Source organism: Eptesicus fuscus, chromosome 17 (assembly GCF_027574615.1).
Source record: "Eptesicus fuscus isolate TK198812 chromosome 17, DD_ASM_mEF_20220401, whole genome shotgun sequence".
NCBI lineage: Eukaryota > Metazoa > Chordata > Mammalia > Chiroptera > Vespertilionidae > Eptesicus > Eptesicus fuscus.
Window position 1 is genome coordinate 4,519,229 of NC_072489.1, and position 17,213 is coordinate 4,536,441.

Genomic DNA, 17,213 nt, shown 5'->3' on the forward strand with positions numbered 1-17,213 from the left:
TGGGATGGATTCCAACGCTGAGCCAGCACTCTCTGCTCGCGTTCTCACGCCCCTGCATGGATGCTGCCCTTCTTGGGAGGAAGCAGCTGGAACAGCAGGAAGGCTACCTTGGGTCATGGTCCAGGCCCAACATGCTTGTGGTGGCTCCTGGCACGGCAGCTCATCACGCACATCACAGACACACTACTCTTCCACAGCCAGCGTGGGGAAAACGCAAAGGCCCTCGGCTGGCATAGCTCAGTGGTTGAGCTTTGACCTATGAACTAGGACAGAGGTCCTCAAACTTTTTAAACAGGCGCCAGTTCACTGTCCCTCAGACCGTTGGAGGGCCAGACTATAGTTTAAAAAAAACTATGAAAAAATTCCTATGCACACTGCACATATCTTATTTTGAAGTAAAAAAACAAAACGGCAAAAACACCCACATGTGGCCCGCGGGCCGTAGTTTGAGGACGCCTGAACTAGGAGATGATGGTTCCATTCCTGGTCACGGCACCTGCCCAGTCGCAGGCTGGATCCCCAGTTGGGAGCAGTCAGGAAGCAGCTGATCAATGATTCTCTCTCATCATTGATGCTTCTATCTCTCCCTCTCCCTTCCTCTGAAATCTCCCTTCCTCATGAAATATTGGAGTTGTCATGACTAAGCATTACGAATAGAAATGGACAGTGAGGAGTGAAGGAATGAAGTGTGCTGTCTGCTAAGGTTTATAATGTGAACAAAGAAATATGCTCCTCCCTCTGAACCATGGCCCTCTAGTGCTTTCCAACGACTTCCATAGGACGTGCCGCCAGCACAGAGGAGCCTGGTTAAAGTTTTTAAAAGCTTTGCTAAGGGTGGTTTTCTTGACCTTTGGTTTTAGGCGTGTGGAGGTGTGAGTGGTACAGAAAGTTCTCTGCTCTGTGAGGACCGGCTCCACCACTGTGACTTCTGCCCAAAGATCTGGTACAAAGAGGGACACTGTCCAAAGTGGGATTTCAGCTCTGAGATGCACCAGCCCCAGGTCTTAGAGAACTGACTTCTATTGAATGCTTACCCCGTGTGCTGACCCCCTAGGTGCTCAGTGGCCCTTAGAGTTGGGGTCGTATCATCCCCACGTTACAGATAAGGGAGCCAGAGCTAAGTAAGAACCCAGGGAAATGACAGAGGAAGAGCTGCCCTGAACCTTGCTCTGGCCAACTGCAGCCTTTGATTTTCTCTGCCACGCCGGCCATGCACACCGCATGGTCCGAGAGCCTGCCTTCCTCTGTCTGCTTTCCGTGTGTCTTCCCTACAGGTGGCCAGGGTGAGCCACGCTTTGCCCTACGGGATGCAATCCCTGCACCTAGCACAGGGCCTGGTAAGGTACTTATTTATTGACCACACCAACCCATACCTGCAGCCATTCTTTCCTTCCTCCCACCAGAGACTGGGACAGAACTGGGCAGAGGAAGAGGGGAGTGGAGCCTCCTCATTCACAGCCCAGGGCTTGCAGGCTGATTGGAGAGAACACGCCTAGAGCAGATGAGAGAGAGAGAGAGAGGGAGAGAGAGAGAGAGAGAGAGAGAGAGAGAGAGAATTGCTCCGAGCCCAAGATGTTGCCGATACTTAATGATAATATCTTCCCACCTCTGCTTTGCTCCCTTCCCAGGCTAAATGTCGCTCTGCCTCCTCGCCGCCCCTGACCTTTGAGGCTCTCTGACCCAAAGCAGCTCCACAGAACAAGCCCACATGGAAAGCTGGTGGCTAGTCCCGAAGTGCACGATGATGAAGCTAAGAGTGTGGCTATCTCAGCTGCCGGGCCACGGGGCTGTGGCAGGAGGAGAGTTCTGGAGCGGAAGTGAGCTGTAAAGCCCTTTCCTTACTACTATGCCTGTGTGTGTGGGGGTGCACATGCCGAGAGACAATGACAAAGAACTAAAAGCCCTTCAGTCAACAAAATCACCGGCAAGATGGTAGGGAAAGTATTTTATGGACTTAGCCAAAAGCACTATTGCAGTCATGGGGTAATCTCTCAATTTTCTGTGGAAGCAGCCCATCGCCATCTTTCCTCCCTCCCTGTTCCCTTCCTGCCTCGGGGTCAGGGTACAAGGTCACCTCCACTCTTCCTGGGACTCCTTGGCCGTGGAGTTGGGCGCGATGAAATTGCTAAAGACGGGCTTTTTCGGTGTTGCCGCGGCTAAGCTCTTGATTTTGTTCAGCTTGTCTCGGGCCTGTTGGCATTTTTTCAGGCAAGGCCCGCACAGATCCTTCGCCTCCACCAGATACAAGTTTTCCAGCCTCTTGATGGAATCTATGAATACATCCGTCTCCTCTGGCTGGAGAAAGGGGTTCCGCTTGGTGTTGAGCTTCTTCAGCTTGGGGAGCTTGGAGATGCTCGTGGGGATGGCGCTGATCAGGTTGTCATGGAGCCCGACCTCGTGGAGCTCTTTCAGAGCACCCAGTGTGGTGGGCACACTGTCCAGGTGGTTCAGGCCCAGATTCACGGTGCGGATGTTCTTAAGCTGGTTGAGCTCCACGGGCAGCCCGTTGGTGGTCAGCCTGTTGTTGCTGACATTGAGGTAGAGCAGAGTCGTCATTTGGCCGATGGACTCGGGGAGCTTGTCGATGTAGTTGCTGTGCAGATCCAGCCACCGTAGGTTCTGGAACTTGGAGATTGAATCAGGGATCCTCTTGAGCATATTCCGGCTAAGATCGAGCTCGTCTATGTCATTGAGTTTCAGAATACACTTTGGGAAGGTGGTAATTCCCATCTTGCTCAAGTCGAGGCGTTTTCTCCCATCGAACGTGATTTTGATACAATTCTTGGCCACATTGAGGGTGATCTTCTTGCCCTTGGGGCTCTTCCCGCTCTTGGCCATGTTCTTTAGTAAAGAAATATGTTTGAAGTATGCTGTTCTGGTTGGTTGGTGATCAGATTGAGGAAAAAGTCACTTGAAACTGCTAGAAGATATACTCTGATAAGAGAAAAATATCAAGTTAGGAGATGACATGAGAGTATTGGACTTCCCCCAAATCATAATACTTTGCTCTCTAACAGTTTAAAAGGAGAGAAAGAGGCAAGTGGAGAGAAATTAGGGCCTCAGCAGAAGTCACCTAGACAAAGACCTTCAGTAAACTGCATGCCTTCCTCAGACCTCTGTTCCCAGATATAAATAAGAGGGGCAGGTTCAGGCTGAAGGAGGCTCAGTGTCCATCTAGCTGTGTCATTTCCTGGCTTAATAATCTCTCATTGTCCTGGACTTCCAAATACACCCGCCCCCTCCCCAGCCCAGGGGTACATGTAATTGTGTATGTGTACCTACCACTTCCAGACCCTCACATAAACCTAGTCTTTCTTTAGAGTTATCTTAAGGTTGCCACGTTGTGTCTGCTGCATTCTCAGTGGGACCAGAGAGCGGCCATGAGGAGACAAATGCTTGCTGTGGGTGGGTGGCCAGGTGCCTGCAGTTCCTCTGCTCCGTCGTTCAGGCTCTTTCTCAGGGACCAAGCTCATATAGCACGCAAAGCGCCAGCAGCCAGGCCGTGTGCGCCACCATCACGTTTTCCTCCTCCTATAATCCTCAGTGTCAAAGGGAAGTGGGTGAAAACTGCCCTCCCCATGCTCACTGTGAACCACCACGGCCACTCCGACGGAGGGTCCCACCCTGTGCTGGTCCCCCTGGACCACAGCCTCCTAGGATAGACGGAGGTCCCCAGAGTAAGCCAGGGAGAGCATCTGTCCGCACTCAGCATCGTTAATGTTCTTCTGAGCAGGCCTGGAGAGTGGACCCTCTTCTCCAGAAACAAGGACCCACCACATTCAGGCATAATTACTGAAGACAGCCCCGTGGCCACGCATTGGGGTCTCTCTATCACGTCGCTCTGAGAAACCAGAAGGAGTAAAGCAGCTTGAAAACACAAGTCCGGCCCAGTAGGGTAGGAGTCAGTCTACTCTGTCTAAGCCGCCCCACGAGTGCACCCACCTCCAGTCCTGCTCGGACAGCGCGGACCGCGCTCCCAGCACGCTGGCCCCAGAGGCTGCCGCGAGGCGGGAGAAGTAACTCCAAAGTAGGAGCAGCTGTGCACCGGATGTGATGGGAAGAGTTCCAAGAAGAGCCTCTCTCTGGCCCAGAAGAGCAATGGGGGTGTGTCAGGTTCAGAGAGGGTGCGGGAGGCCTGGCTTTGGCCCTCCTGCCTCGGCCCCAGGCAGGCGTGCATCACAGTCAGCCAGGCAGGCACCCAGACCCGCACAGTCAGCCAGGCAGGCACCGGGACCCGCACAGTCAGCCAGGCAGGCACCGAGACCCGCACAGTCAGCCAGGCAGGCACCCAGACCCGCACAGTCAGCCAGGCAGGCACCCAGACCCGCACAGTCAGCCAGGCAGGCACCCAGACCCGCACAGTCAGCCAGGCAGGCACCCAGACCCGCACAGTCAGCCAGGCAGGCACCCAGACCCGGACCGAGGCAGAGAGCCAGTCTCTGCACACACTGGTCCCAGGAGGAGTTGCCTTTCTCTCTCCTACAGTCACTTGGCCCTGGAGGCAGAGAGGGTGGCAGGAAGTGAACAGCCCATTTAGAAAACAAAACGCCTGGATTTCCAACCAGCAGACCAAGGGCGCAGGCGGGACGTTGCAGGGAGCCACTCAGTGTTGGGAGATTGCACAGAGGAGGGAGTTTAAAAGTTGTGCGTGGACTCCTGGATGCACCCTGAGCCGCTGGTGCATGCATGAAACCCTGAATAGGGTCTTCAGTACCTAAGCCCATACGCAGAACCCCACGGCTTAGACTGAGCTGAGAGAGACCGCTGTGCAGGTTCCAGGCTGGTGCCTGGGTGGGACAGAGGACCTGACCCCAGGAGCACCGCACAGTCTCTGAAAAGTGGAGGGACACTGTAACCATGATCACAGGATCAACAGAAGGGCCAGAACTTGCCCCTCTGGTGCCTGATAAAAACATACATCTCTATCTCCATAGTGACCTATAATTATATCCCTAGAGGAAGAAGAGATAAAGTTGTGGTACAGAAAAACATGTGAAGGTAAAATTTGCAAAATTTGGTGAAAGACATAAAATTAACATGCAAGAAGCTCAGTGAACTCCAAAGACGATAACTGAGTTTAAAGAAATCCACACCCAGAAACATAATGAAACTGTTGAAAATTAAACAAACTTAAAACCTGTCCGAGAAAAAGGACACGTTGCCTTCAGGGAACAGCAGTTAGACAGCCCCTGCAGTCAGTAGAAACCATAGAGGCCAGAGGTACTAGAAAATTATCTTTTAAATTGCTGGGGGGGGAAAACAACCGGCAACAAAACAGTGAATAAATGAATCCTCTATGAATGCCGGCAAAATGGGGACATTCTCAGATTAATGACAAATAAAAGGATTTGCCGCTAGCTGAACTGCTGTAAAAGAAATGCTACAGAAAGTTCTTCAGATGAAAGGGACCCATACTAGAGAGAAACTTGTGCTTTGGGCTAAACTTAAGAAGAGCAACGGAAATGGTAAATTTCTGTTGAACATAATTGACTATTTTCTCCTCTTAAGGTCTCTAAAATATTTGTGATGGTTGAAAGCAAGAGTTTTAATACTGTCTAATGGGGTTTTCAATGCACAGAGATGGGATATGACAAGCACAACCTCATGAGGGAAATGGACCGGGAGCTGTACGGGAGGCAAGGCTTTTGCATTGCTTTTGGAGTGGTAAAATAGTAACTCTAAGTAGACTATGGAAGGGAAGTGAGCTGTTTAAATCTCCAGAGCAATCACTAAAGACAATAAAAAACTAGGTGCATAAATTTGAAAATAGATTTATGTATAATTATGGGGTATAATATGTATATATACTATATATAATTATAAGTATACATCTAGTAAAAATGCAATATATAAATTATATTTATACATCTAGGAAAAATCCAAATAATATAAAAGAAAGCAGGAGAGGGAAATGGAAGAAGCAAAATACAACTATTAAAATAGCAGACCTAAATCCAAGCATATCAACACTTCCATTAAATGAAAATGTCCCAAACACAGCGATTAAAAGCATAACTACCAGAATGGATGATAAAAGAAGAGACCCAATTATATGCTATCTTAAGAAATCCACTTTAAATAAATAAAAGCAAGTTTTGAAAAATGGAAAAACACATACTATGCAAACACTAAAGGAAAACTGAGTGACTTTATTAATATCAGTATGGACAAAGTATATTTCAGAGCATGAAAATTTACCCAAGATTAAGAAGAATACTACAAAATACAGTATTGATAAAGGGACACTTTATCAAGAAGACATAAAAATCCTAAATGTGTACCTACTGAACAAGAGCTTTGATATAAATGAAGCAAAAGCTGATAAAATTGAAAGAATAAATGGAAAAATTTATAATTACAATAGGAAATGTCAATACTTGTTTCTCAATAATCAATGCAACAACTAGAGAGAAATTCCGCAAGGAATAGGGTTGCTCAGTTTCGGCTCTATGGCCATTTTGGGCCAGATACCTCTTTGTTGTTGGCGGGGGGCGGGAGAGGCAGGGGGGGCGATGGGGAGACTCATAGGGGAGGGGGGCTGTCCTGTGATTATATGATGTTTATCAACAGAAGGCTCTACCCACTAAATGCCAGTAGCTCTACACTACTTATAACAATCAATAATGTCTCTAAATATCACCAACCGTCCACAGAAGGCAAAATTGCTCCCCTACCCCCACCATGAGAACCAACAATATAGAACTGAACATTACCGTCAACGGACTGGATCTAGTTGACATGTGAAAACACTCTACCCAGCAACAGGATACACACTCTTCTCAAGCACACATCCAGCATTCACAAACATAGACTACCTTCTTAGCCATGAAGCAAACCTTAACAAATATAAATGAATTAAATTAGCAATATCAGAACTATAACTGGAAAAATCTCCAAATAATTAATTTAAAAAACATTTATAAATACTTCATGAGTCAAAGAAATCTCAAGGGAAATTAGAAAAATATTTTAACTGAACAAAAATGAAATAGAACATATCAAAACATATGGTATGCAACTAAAGCAGTGGTCTTACGTGTTCCTACTAAGAAAATTTTAAAAATCAGTAATATAAATGTCCACTGTAGGAAACCAGTAAAGAATAACAAAATAACCCTTTAGCATGCACAAGGAGGGAATAATAAAGACAAGAGCAAAAATCAAAAGGAGTAAAACCGAAAGGAGAAAGACAATAGGGAAAATCAGTAAAACTAAAAGCTGGTTCTTGGAAGATTAATAAAATTGATAAATCTCTAGCCGGACTGACAATGGAAAAAAGGGATGACAAAATTATTAATATAAGTAATTAAAAAGAGGATATGACTAAAATCCCACAGACATTAAAGGGATGATTAGGGAATAATACAAACAACTCTAGAATAAGCTTTAAAGTTGACTACAAACTAATCTCACTCATGAAGAAATAGAAAACCCATACAAATAAATCTATATTTATTAAAGAGACTGAATTTATAGTTGAAAGCTTCCAAAAAAAACTCTAGGCCCAAATGATTTTATTGGAAAATTTTACCAAATATTTAAAGATGACAACAACAATTTTTACATGATCTTTTCAAGAAAATAGAAGGAATACTAGTTATTCCTAACTTATTTTCTGAGGCCAGCATTCCCCTGATACTAAAATCACACATAAGCAATATAAAAAAAGAAAACTACAGAGCAATATCCCTGATGAACAGAGGCATAAAAGTCTTCAACAAAATTAATAAATTGAATCTAGCAATATATAAAAAGAATAATACATAACAGCCAAGTGGAATGCAAGTTGATTCATTATTCAGAAATAGATGTAATACAGCATATTAACAGGTTCAAAAGAAAAAAGTACATGATCATATCAAGTGATGCTGAAAAAACATGGTACAAAATTTAACATCTATTCATGACAAAAACTTTCAGCAAACCACTAACATAAAGGCATTTTCATAGCCTGATAAAGAGTACGCTCGCTATCTCTCTCTCTCTCTCTCTCTCTCTCTCTCTCTCTCTCTCTCTCTCTCTCTCTCTCTCTCTCTCTCTCTCTCTCACACACACACACACCCTACAGCTAAATCAGGCTTGGTGATGAATTAAATGCTTTTCTCCCTAAGTTTGGAAACAAGGAAAGAAGGTACACTCTTGTTATTCCTACTCAACATTTTATTGGAATTCTAGCCAGTGCAATAATGCAAGAAAAATGAAAGGCATACAGATAAAAAAGAATGAAATGACCAAAATTACAAAACACTGATGAAAGAAAGCAAAGAGCTAAACAAATGTAGAAACATACCATGACCATGAGTTGGAAGACTCAGTATAGTTAAGATGTCAATTCTTCCCTAATTGGTCTGAAGATCAATGCAATTCCAATAAAAATCCCAACATGGATATAGCATACACACACACACACACACACACACACACACACACACACACACACAGACTCTAGAAGCCTGGTGCATGATAATTCATGCACTTGGGAGGGGGAGCTTTAGCCCAGCCTGCACCCTCTGGCAGTCCAGGAGCCCTCAGGTAATGTCCACCTGCCAGCTTAGGCCCACACCCTGCGGGGAGCGGGCCTAAGCCATCAGTCGGACATCCTTAGCACTGCCGAGGAGGCGGGAGAAGCTCCCACCACCACCGCTGCACTCGCAGCTGTCAGCCCAGCTTGTGGCTGAGTGGAGCTCCCCCTGTGGGAGCACACTCACCACCAGGGGACAGCTCCTGCATTGAGCGTCTTCCCCCTGGTGGTCAGTGCACATCATAGCGACTGGTCATTCCCAGTCATTCTGAGGTTAGGGTCAATTTGCATATTACCCTTTTATTATATAGGATATATAGAGAGATCCTAAAATTTATATTGAAAGGAACTATAAATCCAAAATAATTAAAAAAATAAAATTGGAGGATTTGTGCTTCCCAATTTTAAAACTTATCACATAATTACAATATGTATTGTTGGTGAAAGAACAGATAATATAGATCAGTGAAGCAGACAATAGAGTCCAGAAATAAGTCACATAACTATGGTCAATATAATCAATTAATTTTTGACAAAAGTTCAAAGAAAATTCAATAGAGAAAAAATAAACGTTCACTAAATGGTGTTGGAGCAGTTGGTTACCCATATTCAAACAAAAGTGCATCCAGCCTAGTGAAATGACCTAAGATTAACTCAAAATTAATGATAACTGTGAATATAAAATACAATACCATAAAACTTTAACAAGAAAACATAGGGGAAAATCCTTATGACTTTGAGTTAGGCAAAAGTACAATCCATAAAGAAAATACTGACAAATTGAACTCAAGGTCAAAAGTAAGAAAGTAAACAATGCAATTAAAATTTTGCCCAAAAGGTTAAATAAAACATTTCACCATAGAAGTTGTATGTTTGGCAGATAAGCCTACAGAGAGTTGCCCAGTGTCCTTAGTCACTAGAAAAATGCAAATTAAAATCACAGATACCACTGCAATTATTAGAATTTCTAAAAACAAAAAACAAAAACAGTAGTACAAAGATTTGTCAAGGATGTGGAGCAACTAAGAGTGCTCAAATATTGCTGATGAGAATTCAGAATGGTTAGTCACTCTGATAAACAGTAGCAATTTTTTATAAAATTAACCATATACTTATCATATGACCCACCGTTTCTGCAAGTAGGTGTTTAGCCTGGAAAAACAAGAACTATGTTCATACAAAAAATGGTTCATGTATGTTTATAACTGCTCTCTTCATAATTGAAACACACACACACACACACACACACACACACACACACACACACACACACAGAAAACCTCCCCAGGTGTTTCAGTGGTGGGTGGAAGAAGCCATAGTGGCCCATCCTGACAATGGCATACCATTAGGCATGAGGAGGACATGCAGCAACTTGGTGAATCTCGAAAGCATTTTGCTGAGGCAAAGATACCAAGCTCAAAAGTGCGCATACGGAATAGCTGTATTTATATGGCATCTGGAAAAGCCAACGTGAAAGGTACAGGACACAGATCAGTGGTTGCCAGGATGGGGGTGGGGAAGCTTTGTGGGCGAGGAGGCAGTGGCGTGAGCTGCTGGAGAGCCTGCACCGCCTACATGCTGGCCATGGTGGTCAGCTGAAGCGCGCATGTGTTAGAGCTCAGAGGGCTGTCTGCACAACAAAAGGCAATTTTATTGTAAGTAAATTTGAAATTTCTTTAAAAACACTTTAAAATATTTGGGACTCTTTATTCTACTCTGTCTCTTACCACAGTTGCTGGCTCAGCCCAGCTTGGCAGTCTGTGACATTTTATGCCCATCCCACCCCCAGCCCTGTTGTGTCTTGTAGAGTTCATCCAAATGCATACATGCGGGCACTGCCGTGGCACACGTCTGCCATGTGTGTGCACATGTGCACACGGTGGGGAACAGCTCTGCACAGGTGGTGTGTCAGAAACTGTCCACTGCACTTGAGTTAAAATTTAATTTTAAAAAGATGGACTAATCAGGGCGCCTCTGTTCTGATCACGTTGATCAATGACCTCCTCATGGTGCATAGCCAGACTTGGCAAAGGAAAGGACAAGATGCCCGGACATTTGTGCTTGAGATGAGCAAAGGAAAGTTTTCCGTGTGCCTGTGTCCCAAACAGTGCAGAGCTCCGTCTTTTATTGGCGACTCAATCCCATGGGCCTGAACAAATAGTAGTTTTCTTTGTCTGTGATCCTAATTAGTCCTCTGGGACTCAAGCCAAGTCAATGCTTCTTCCTGCATTCCTTGATTTGTTCACTCGTTCAAAAGCCTGTTGAGAGCCTCTACGTGTCAAGCCTGTTACACAGCTGAGCAGTGAACATGGCCAGTCCCCAAACTCAAAGAGCTAAAACCCAGCTGTTACTGATCTGGCCACCAGGTTCCCCTGGGCACCCCAAAGCTGGGCTGTCTTTTGTGTGTCATATATAAGGTAAAGTTCAGCTCAGGGGGGCAAACACACCAAGCGCGGTACGAGGGGCCCTAGAAGGAGAGGGTGCTTCCAGGAGACTGGAGATGCAGCCCGTTTGGTCCGGCTGAGCCTGCCTCCCTGCCCCCATAGGTAGAAGCCGTCCCAGCTCTGATGAGTGATGGGGAGGAAGCAGCCTGGAGCCGTCTACAGAGCACTTCTCCATTAAGGAGCTCCTCTCCAGCAGGAACTTCGGCTCTGAGCCTGCCCATTCATCACCTGCAAGGCTGCCTGGGGGCTGGCAAAATGCACTCCACCTCCTCCCCAATGTGTCTGGGTCCCAGAAAGCCCCACCCCCACCCTCCTTCCCTCAGGATCACCTGACCCATCTGGGCCGCTTGCTCTTGGTTGTGGAGGGCAGGGTGTGCTGTGTTGCTCAGAGTCCAGGCTGGGCCCTAAGCTGCTGAGTGCCACTCGAAGCAGACCACTGACAGGAGCCTGCAAAGACCAGGGCCTCCCTTCTCTCACAGGGAGGGCACCTGCCCGCCTGCTCACTGAGTAGGAGAGTTAATATTGGCAAAGGAAGTGTGAAAGAGAAGATCTTTGGATACAACTGAAACAAGTTAGATGGTCTGTTATCCATTCCCAGAATCCTAAAGGGCGGGACCAACCCCAGGGAGCTGGCAATTACAGATAGAAAGAAACATGAATGGATGGTTGGATGGCTGGGTGGACAGATCGACGGACAGTTGGATGGATAGACAAATAACAGATTATATTTCACAAGAGCAGCTCAGAAGGCCAAATATGAGAAGTTGCTAAATGTACTACATCGCCTTGTTTTTGTGCTTTGGAAAAACTGGACCAGTTGGTTTGACTTTAATTTCTAATTATTTTTTAATCTAGTCATTGTGAATCAAACAGCATGGTGGGACACCCCATGGATATCTAAATTAAAAATGTAATGGTAACCCATATTTTAATGAAAATATTTGCAAGCATTTCAGTTGTAAGATCATTATCATCACTGTGATAATAGAGTTTATCTGCTGCTTCATGCTCATGTATCTTAATATTTTTAAGTAAGACTGACTTTGGATATATCTGATATTTTTAAACATGTTGTTAACGTGATCTCACAATAATTATTTCATCCTTTTGACTGAAGCATTGAGATGCAGGACAGACACATTGTAGAACTAAAAGCCCCAAAGTCACCGCTTTTCCACAGCCAGGATTTGGGACTAACTTCATAGCAAGGTTCATGCCAAATGGATGAGAAATACATTTTGCTTGCAGGCCATCTCTCAAGGGAAAATGATGCAAACTTTGCTCAGTAGTCACATTCCAAAGTCATTGTATTTATCCTCTCCCACAACTCTCACGAGACCCACTTTCTGGGCAAGTCACAGCCTGCTTCCCCTCTGCTGAGACTCCCGTGTGGCTGCAGTCACCCTGTGCCCGTCGCTGCCCTACCTGGAGTGAGCTGTGCCTTCACACAGGAGGCCACGTGGGCCACCAAGGGGTGCGTCTGGAACCCCTGGCCAGGCCTCTAGAATAGGCATTTGACTCTGCAGAGTGTGCATGGGGGTGGGCAGGGTGGGCGATTGCATTCGCCATGCCTGTGGGCTAGGAGCCGGCTCTGCTACCTGCTGCACAGTGCTCTCTGGTGTTTGGAGACAGGCTCGCTGGGGATATAAAATGGAGAGTGCAGTTGTGGGCAGGCGGGGCCACTTGTAGAAGGTTCCAGTGCTCAAGATGGCTTGTGGAAGGGGTTGCCTCCAGATTTCTCAAAAGATGGCTGTGCTCAGAGCTCCCGGCTGTGAGCAGGACTAAAGTGAGCTCCACTGAAGGTGAGCCCGTATCCTCAGGGCACTTTCCTCGAAGGGGTGCCCAGTTGGGGGGAAGCAGCAGCTCAAACACTAGTCTCTACCTGCTTGTGGAGCCATAAAATGCTCAGGGAGACTCAGACTTTGGAGGGAGAGTTCCGCGTGACCCTGAAGCCTGTGGACTCACACCTGGCCCTCCCAGCCCAGCCCACGGGGCCCCTGAGAACAGCAGCTGCATGCTAGGCCCAGGTGCCCCCGCCCCCAAACACACACACACCTCCTGAATAATGAATTAGTGACTTAGCTTGCCTCCGGTTTGTAAGTGAAGCACAGGGAGAGCCAGCACTTCCGAAGTTGCTCCCTCAAAGGAGAGAACGCAGAGTTTGAAGCAGCTGCTGTTTGTCAAAGTCCATCTAGAAATGCAGGCCGCAGCCAGAGACTTACCCTGTCCCAGGTCTTCCTCCTCAGCTGTGACACTCTGTCGCCTGGCAACAGGACTCTCCCCTGCAGTTAATTAGCATAGTCCTGAAGCCAGCCTGCGAGGAAGAACAGTGGCTGAAAGGGTCTCCAGGCACCCAGCTTGGCACACAGGTCTCCCCAGTGGGACACCCGCCCACCCCGCAAGTGGGAGGTTCACAGCGCCAGGACGACGGTCACGTGGGCCTTGCTAACAGGGAAAAGCCAGCTTTGCCTCTTGTACCGCCTTGAGTCCCATGAAATTTCATTACACTTCCTTGTAATCTGTCCAGATAGTTTTCTCTGCTCTTTTGTTTTGGATAAGGCTGTCTTTTACCTGTTTATTTATTTGAATTTATTTATCTCTTGCAGTTTTCTCTTTGCACCCTTTTTGTTTTTATTTTTTTAAATCCTCACCCAAAGATATATTTATTGATTTTTAGAGAGAGAGAGAGAGAGAGAGAGAGAGAGAGAGAGAGAGAGAGAGAGATTAGTTGCCTCCTATATTCACCCCGACCAGGACTCAACCCTAAACCTAGGGATGTGCCCTAACCCCTGGCCAGGAATCAAACCCACACCTTCTGGTGTCTGGGACAATTGAGCCACTAGCCAGAGCTCTGTACACTTTCACACCATTAAATCAGGGTGACTGTAAAGCTCATGGAAGCTTACACTTTTATAATCATCTGCTCTCAGTGCCATGCCAGTGTGTGGTTTCTGAAATCTACATTCTGAATGAACCCACTGGATCTGGTGGACATGGCTTTCCCTGCTGTTTCCAACTGGGCCCTACCCTGGAGGAGGCTGCCATGAATATATTTGTGCACTTATAGACTTTTTGTTAAAAAATGTTCTTTACATTACAGTTCCAGAAATTGAGAACATTGGTTAAAAAAGGATAACTATTCAAATTATTATGCAAATAATAAAATAACATTGTAGAAAAATTAGCAAATGCATATATACAAATGAAAAAATAAAAATACTCTAAATTGTACTATCTAGATAGAATCGGAAAATAAGTAAAATAATCAGCAAATAAATAATTTGGAATGCAAAATTAATCTAAGCAATAAAAATTTTGGAAAGTACAAAAAAGCAAAATGAAATACTTTAAAGGAAAAGTAAAATATAATAAAACATTAAACTAGAAATATAGTTAATAAAAATTTTAAATGCAAATATTAAATAGATGAAAGGTTTATATACATTACCCCACCACTGTTCTGTTTAATGCAAAATGAAAATAAAATATATCATTTAATTTAGACAATAAATGGATTTAAAATAATTAGCAAATTGCCCTGGCCAGTGTGGCTCAGTTGGTTGGGTGTCGCCTCATGCACCAAAAGGTTGCCGGTTGAATTCCAGGTCAGGGCACATGCCCAGGTTGCGGGCTCGATCTCTGGTAGAAGGTGTGCAGGAGGCTGCCGATCAATGTTTTGCTCTCCCTCACTCCCTCTCCCTTTCTCTCTCTCTCTTGAAATTAATTAAAATATTTTTTAAAAATAAAATAATTAGTAAATTAAGATAAGTAGATAATTTTTAATGACCTGAAATCCTACTACATACTGTATTTCTAATTGGAATATTCATGAAAGTACAGACTTTAAATTAGAAAATAAATAACATAAAAATTATAAAACACATATAATAAAAAATAAATATTTTAAGGAAGAAAATACACAAGACGATAAATACATTTTAAAATACACATATGTAAAACCTTATAAAAATTAAAGCCACACAATTTCATCATCTAGAGGTAATATGTTGTGGAACCTTCCAGACTTTCAGCACTTGTACGACATTGTGTTTAAGGCACGGTGTGCAGTAATAATTTGGTAATTTTCTAACGCTCACTTAACTCCGAACACAGACAGATCACTAGTTGTCAGGCAACTCTGGAACTGAGATGTCTGTAGTTGTCACCCTGTTTGCTCTTACTTTCCTTTCCTCCTCAGAGGATGGAGCTCGCCCTCGGAGCCAGGACTTTGCTCCAGGTTGGGTTCTGGCAGGTGCCCTGCACAGGCGGTATTGGAGGTCACGGGCACCTGCTCTGTGCCGGGCCTGCGGGCACCCCCTCACCCTACGCTTCCATGTTCTCTTCGACATGGCTATTAGGCAAAAAGACTTTGCAGTCTGTAATGCTTTAGACAATTGTTGTTATATTGTCCGGAACTCTATGTAAGATTTCTACATGTTAGAGAAACGAAGTCAGGAAGTTACCCGCATGGAGGCGGAAAATCTCTGGTTTGCGACAGCATCTGTCTCTGTGGATTTCCATGGACCTACAGCCTAGATTTGAGAACCAGGCTAACCCAGGTTTGCTTCTCAAGAGGAAGGAAGTAGAGGGAGTGTTTCTAGGACCCGTCTCTTGGCCCCTCATGGAGAACTGGGCTTATGCCAGACTGCCCCTCGGCATCTGTCAGCAAACGCGCCCCTTCCCGGAGCCTCGCGCGGGGGGAGGTGGGTCAGGCGCCGCAGACATGTGCCCTGTCCTGGGACGGAGTCCACCCCTTCCAGACCCCGGTTCCCAGTTCTCCGGTGGTTTCCGTCTTCTCGGTGGGCAGGACTTGGACCGGGTTCTTTCACCCAACGCCTGTGCGCTTTGCGCTGCTGCCCAGCCTGGGGGTGGGGGGAGTTGGGGCGGGGACTTGGGAAAGCCGAGAGCCATCTCTGGCACCAGTTCAATCTAAAACGTGCACTATATTGATGAAACAACGCAGCCTATCAGCTGCTAAAGTGCTAATTACCAGGTAGCTACAACCTTTGCATAGACCATTTCAAGAGTGATTGCCTTCAGATTAATGTGATTTTTAAAAACATTTTTAAAAAATAGAGCTCACCTTCAGTTAGGCGTCGTGGCACTCCTGGTAATGGCACCTTTTTTGATGGCAACAAAATGAGGACTCTCCATTGGAGCTCATAGCCGATGAAATGAGGAAGGCGATGGTGAGCGCCTTTACCTCTGCACACATCCCACCAGAGGGCAATGTCATAGAAGACACAGGTAACATTCTAGAACCTTTCGCAAGGGCGATGGCAGAGGCGCGCTCTCCTTTCTTGGGCCCCAGCAGGCACGTGGGGCTTCTCCGGCCCCCTCCACTCTCAGGCTTCTACGGCAAAGCAGCAAGATGAGCGGTTGGGATTTGCCGTTCCAGCTCCACGAGCTGGAAGCTCAGCGCCACGTCCTTGGGTCCTTGGGAGGCTCAGCACACGTCCTTCCCAAGGAGTGGCCCACCGTCTCCCGCCCCGCTCCCCCGCTCCGCCTCCCGTGGCCTTCAGAGGGCCTGCCATCGGGTGGGCTGGGAGCAGGCCCACAGCCGCAGGACAACCCAGCCTTCACGTGAGCCTTTGCAAGCTAAAGAAGAGCTTTGCCATGTTTTCTCCCTGTTGTTCGCCTCGACTAGATGGACCGAATAGATGATTTCTCAGTTCGGGAAGAGGTGAATCCCAGCCTGGGGGTTGCTTTCTGCGTATAGAGAACCCGTTAAGGAAAGAACGGTGTGAGGAGGGACAGGGAGGCCGGGACAGGGCTGACAGCTGTCTGCGACGGAGCGGAGGCGCTGCCCCCGCTGGCTCAGGGGCAGTCCGGCCGTGTCTGGGCGGAGCCTGCAGGAACCGGGCCCAGCCCGCCAGGTGGGATGCAGAGTGCGTGTGGGTGGGTCTGTGGCACCTGAACAGCTCTGAGGCCGAGGACGTGGCTGGAAGGAGGCACAGTTGGGTTTGGTTTGGTGGAACATCTGAGCAAGGAGACAGAGGGGAAAGAAAGAGAGATGGGAAAGGAGTCCAGGGTACCAGCCCGTCCGGGGGGCGGGGGGCAGGGCTCTGCAAATCCCTGCTGAGCAGGAGGGCTTCGCTGGAGAAAGGCCCCTCCCACGCCCTCCACCGCCACCGCCACTGCCACGCGGGTCAAAGGTGGCATCGCCCGGGTTCAATTTGTATTTCTTATTTGTATTTGTAGAAACGTAAGTTGACACAGCCTTTTAAGGGGACAATTTGGCAATACGT

General features: G+C 46.5%; 2 protein-coding genes across 2 annotated transcripts in view; one reads left to right on the plus strand and one right to left on the minus strand.

Moving 5' to 3' along the window:
* The window catches only part of WDFY4 (WDFY family member 4), a 234,656-nt gene that overhangs the window by 184,618 nt on the left and 32,825 nt on the right, over positions 1-17,213 (plus strand). The window lies entirely within an intron of this gene.
* Positions 1,931-16,169, minus strand: LRRC18 (leucine rich repeat containing 18). The gene is made up of 3 exons (XM_008149080.3): positions 16,049-16,169; positions 13,188-13,279; positions 1,931-2,934 (listed from the first exon to the last, which is right to left on the minus strand). The coding sequence occupies exon 3, from the start codon at positions 2,836-2,838 to the stop codon at positions 2,071-2,073; it is 768 nt and encodes a 255-aa protein (XP_008147302.1). The 5' UTR covers positions 2,839-2,934; positions 13,188-13,279; positions 16,049-16,169; the 3' UTR covers positions 1,931-2,070.

Excerpts from the sequence above, each read along its gene's own strand:
- LRRC18 (XM_008149080.3), bottom strand. The coding sequence starts at position 2,838 with ATGGCCAAGAGCGGGAAGAGCCCCAAGGGCAAGAAGATCACCCTCAAT.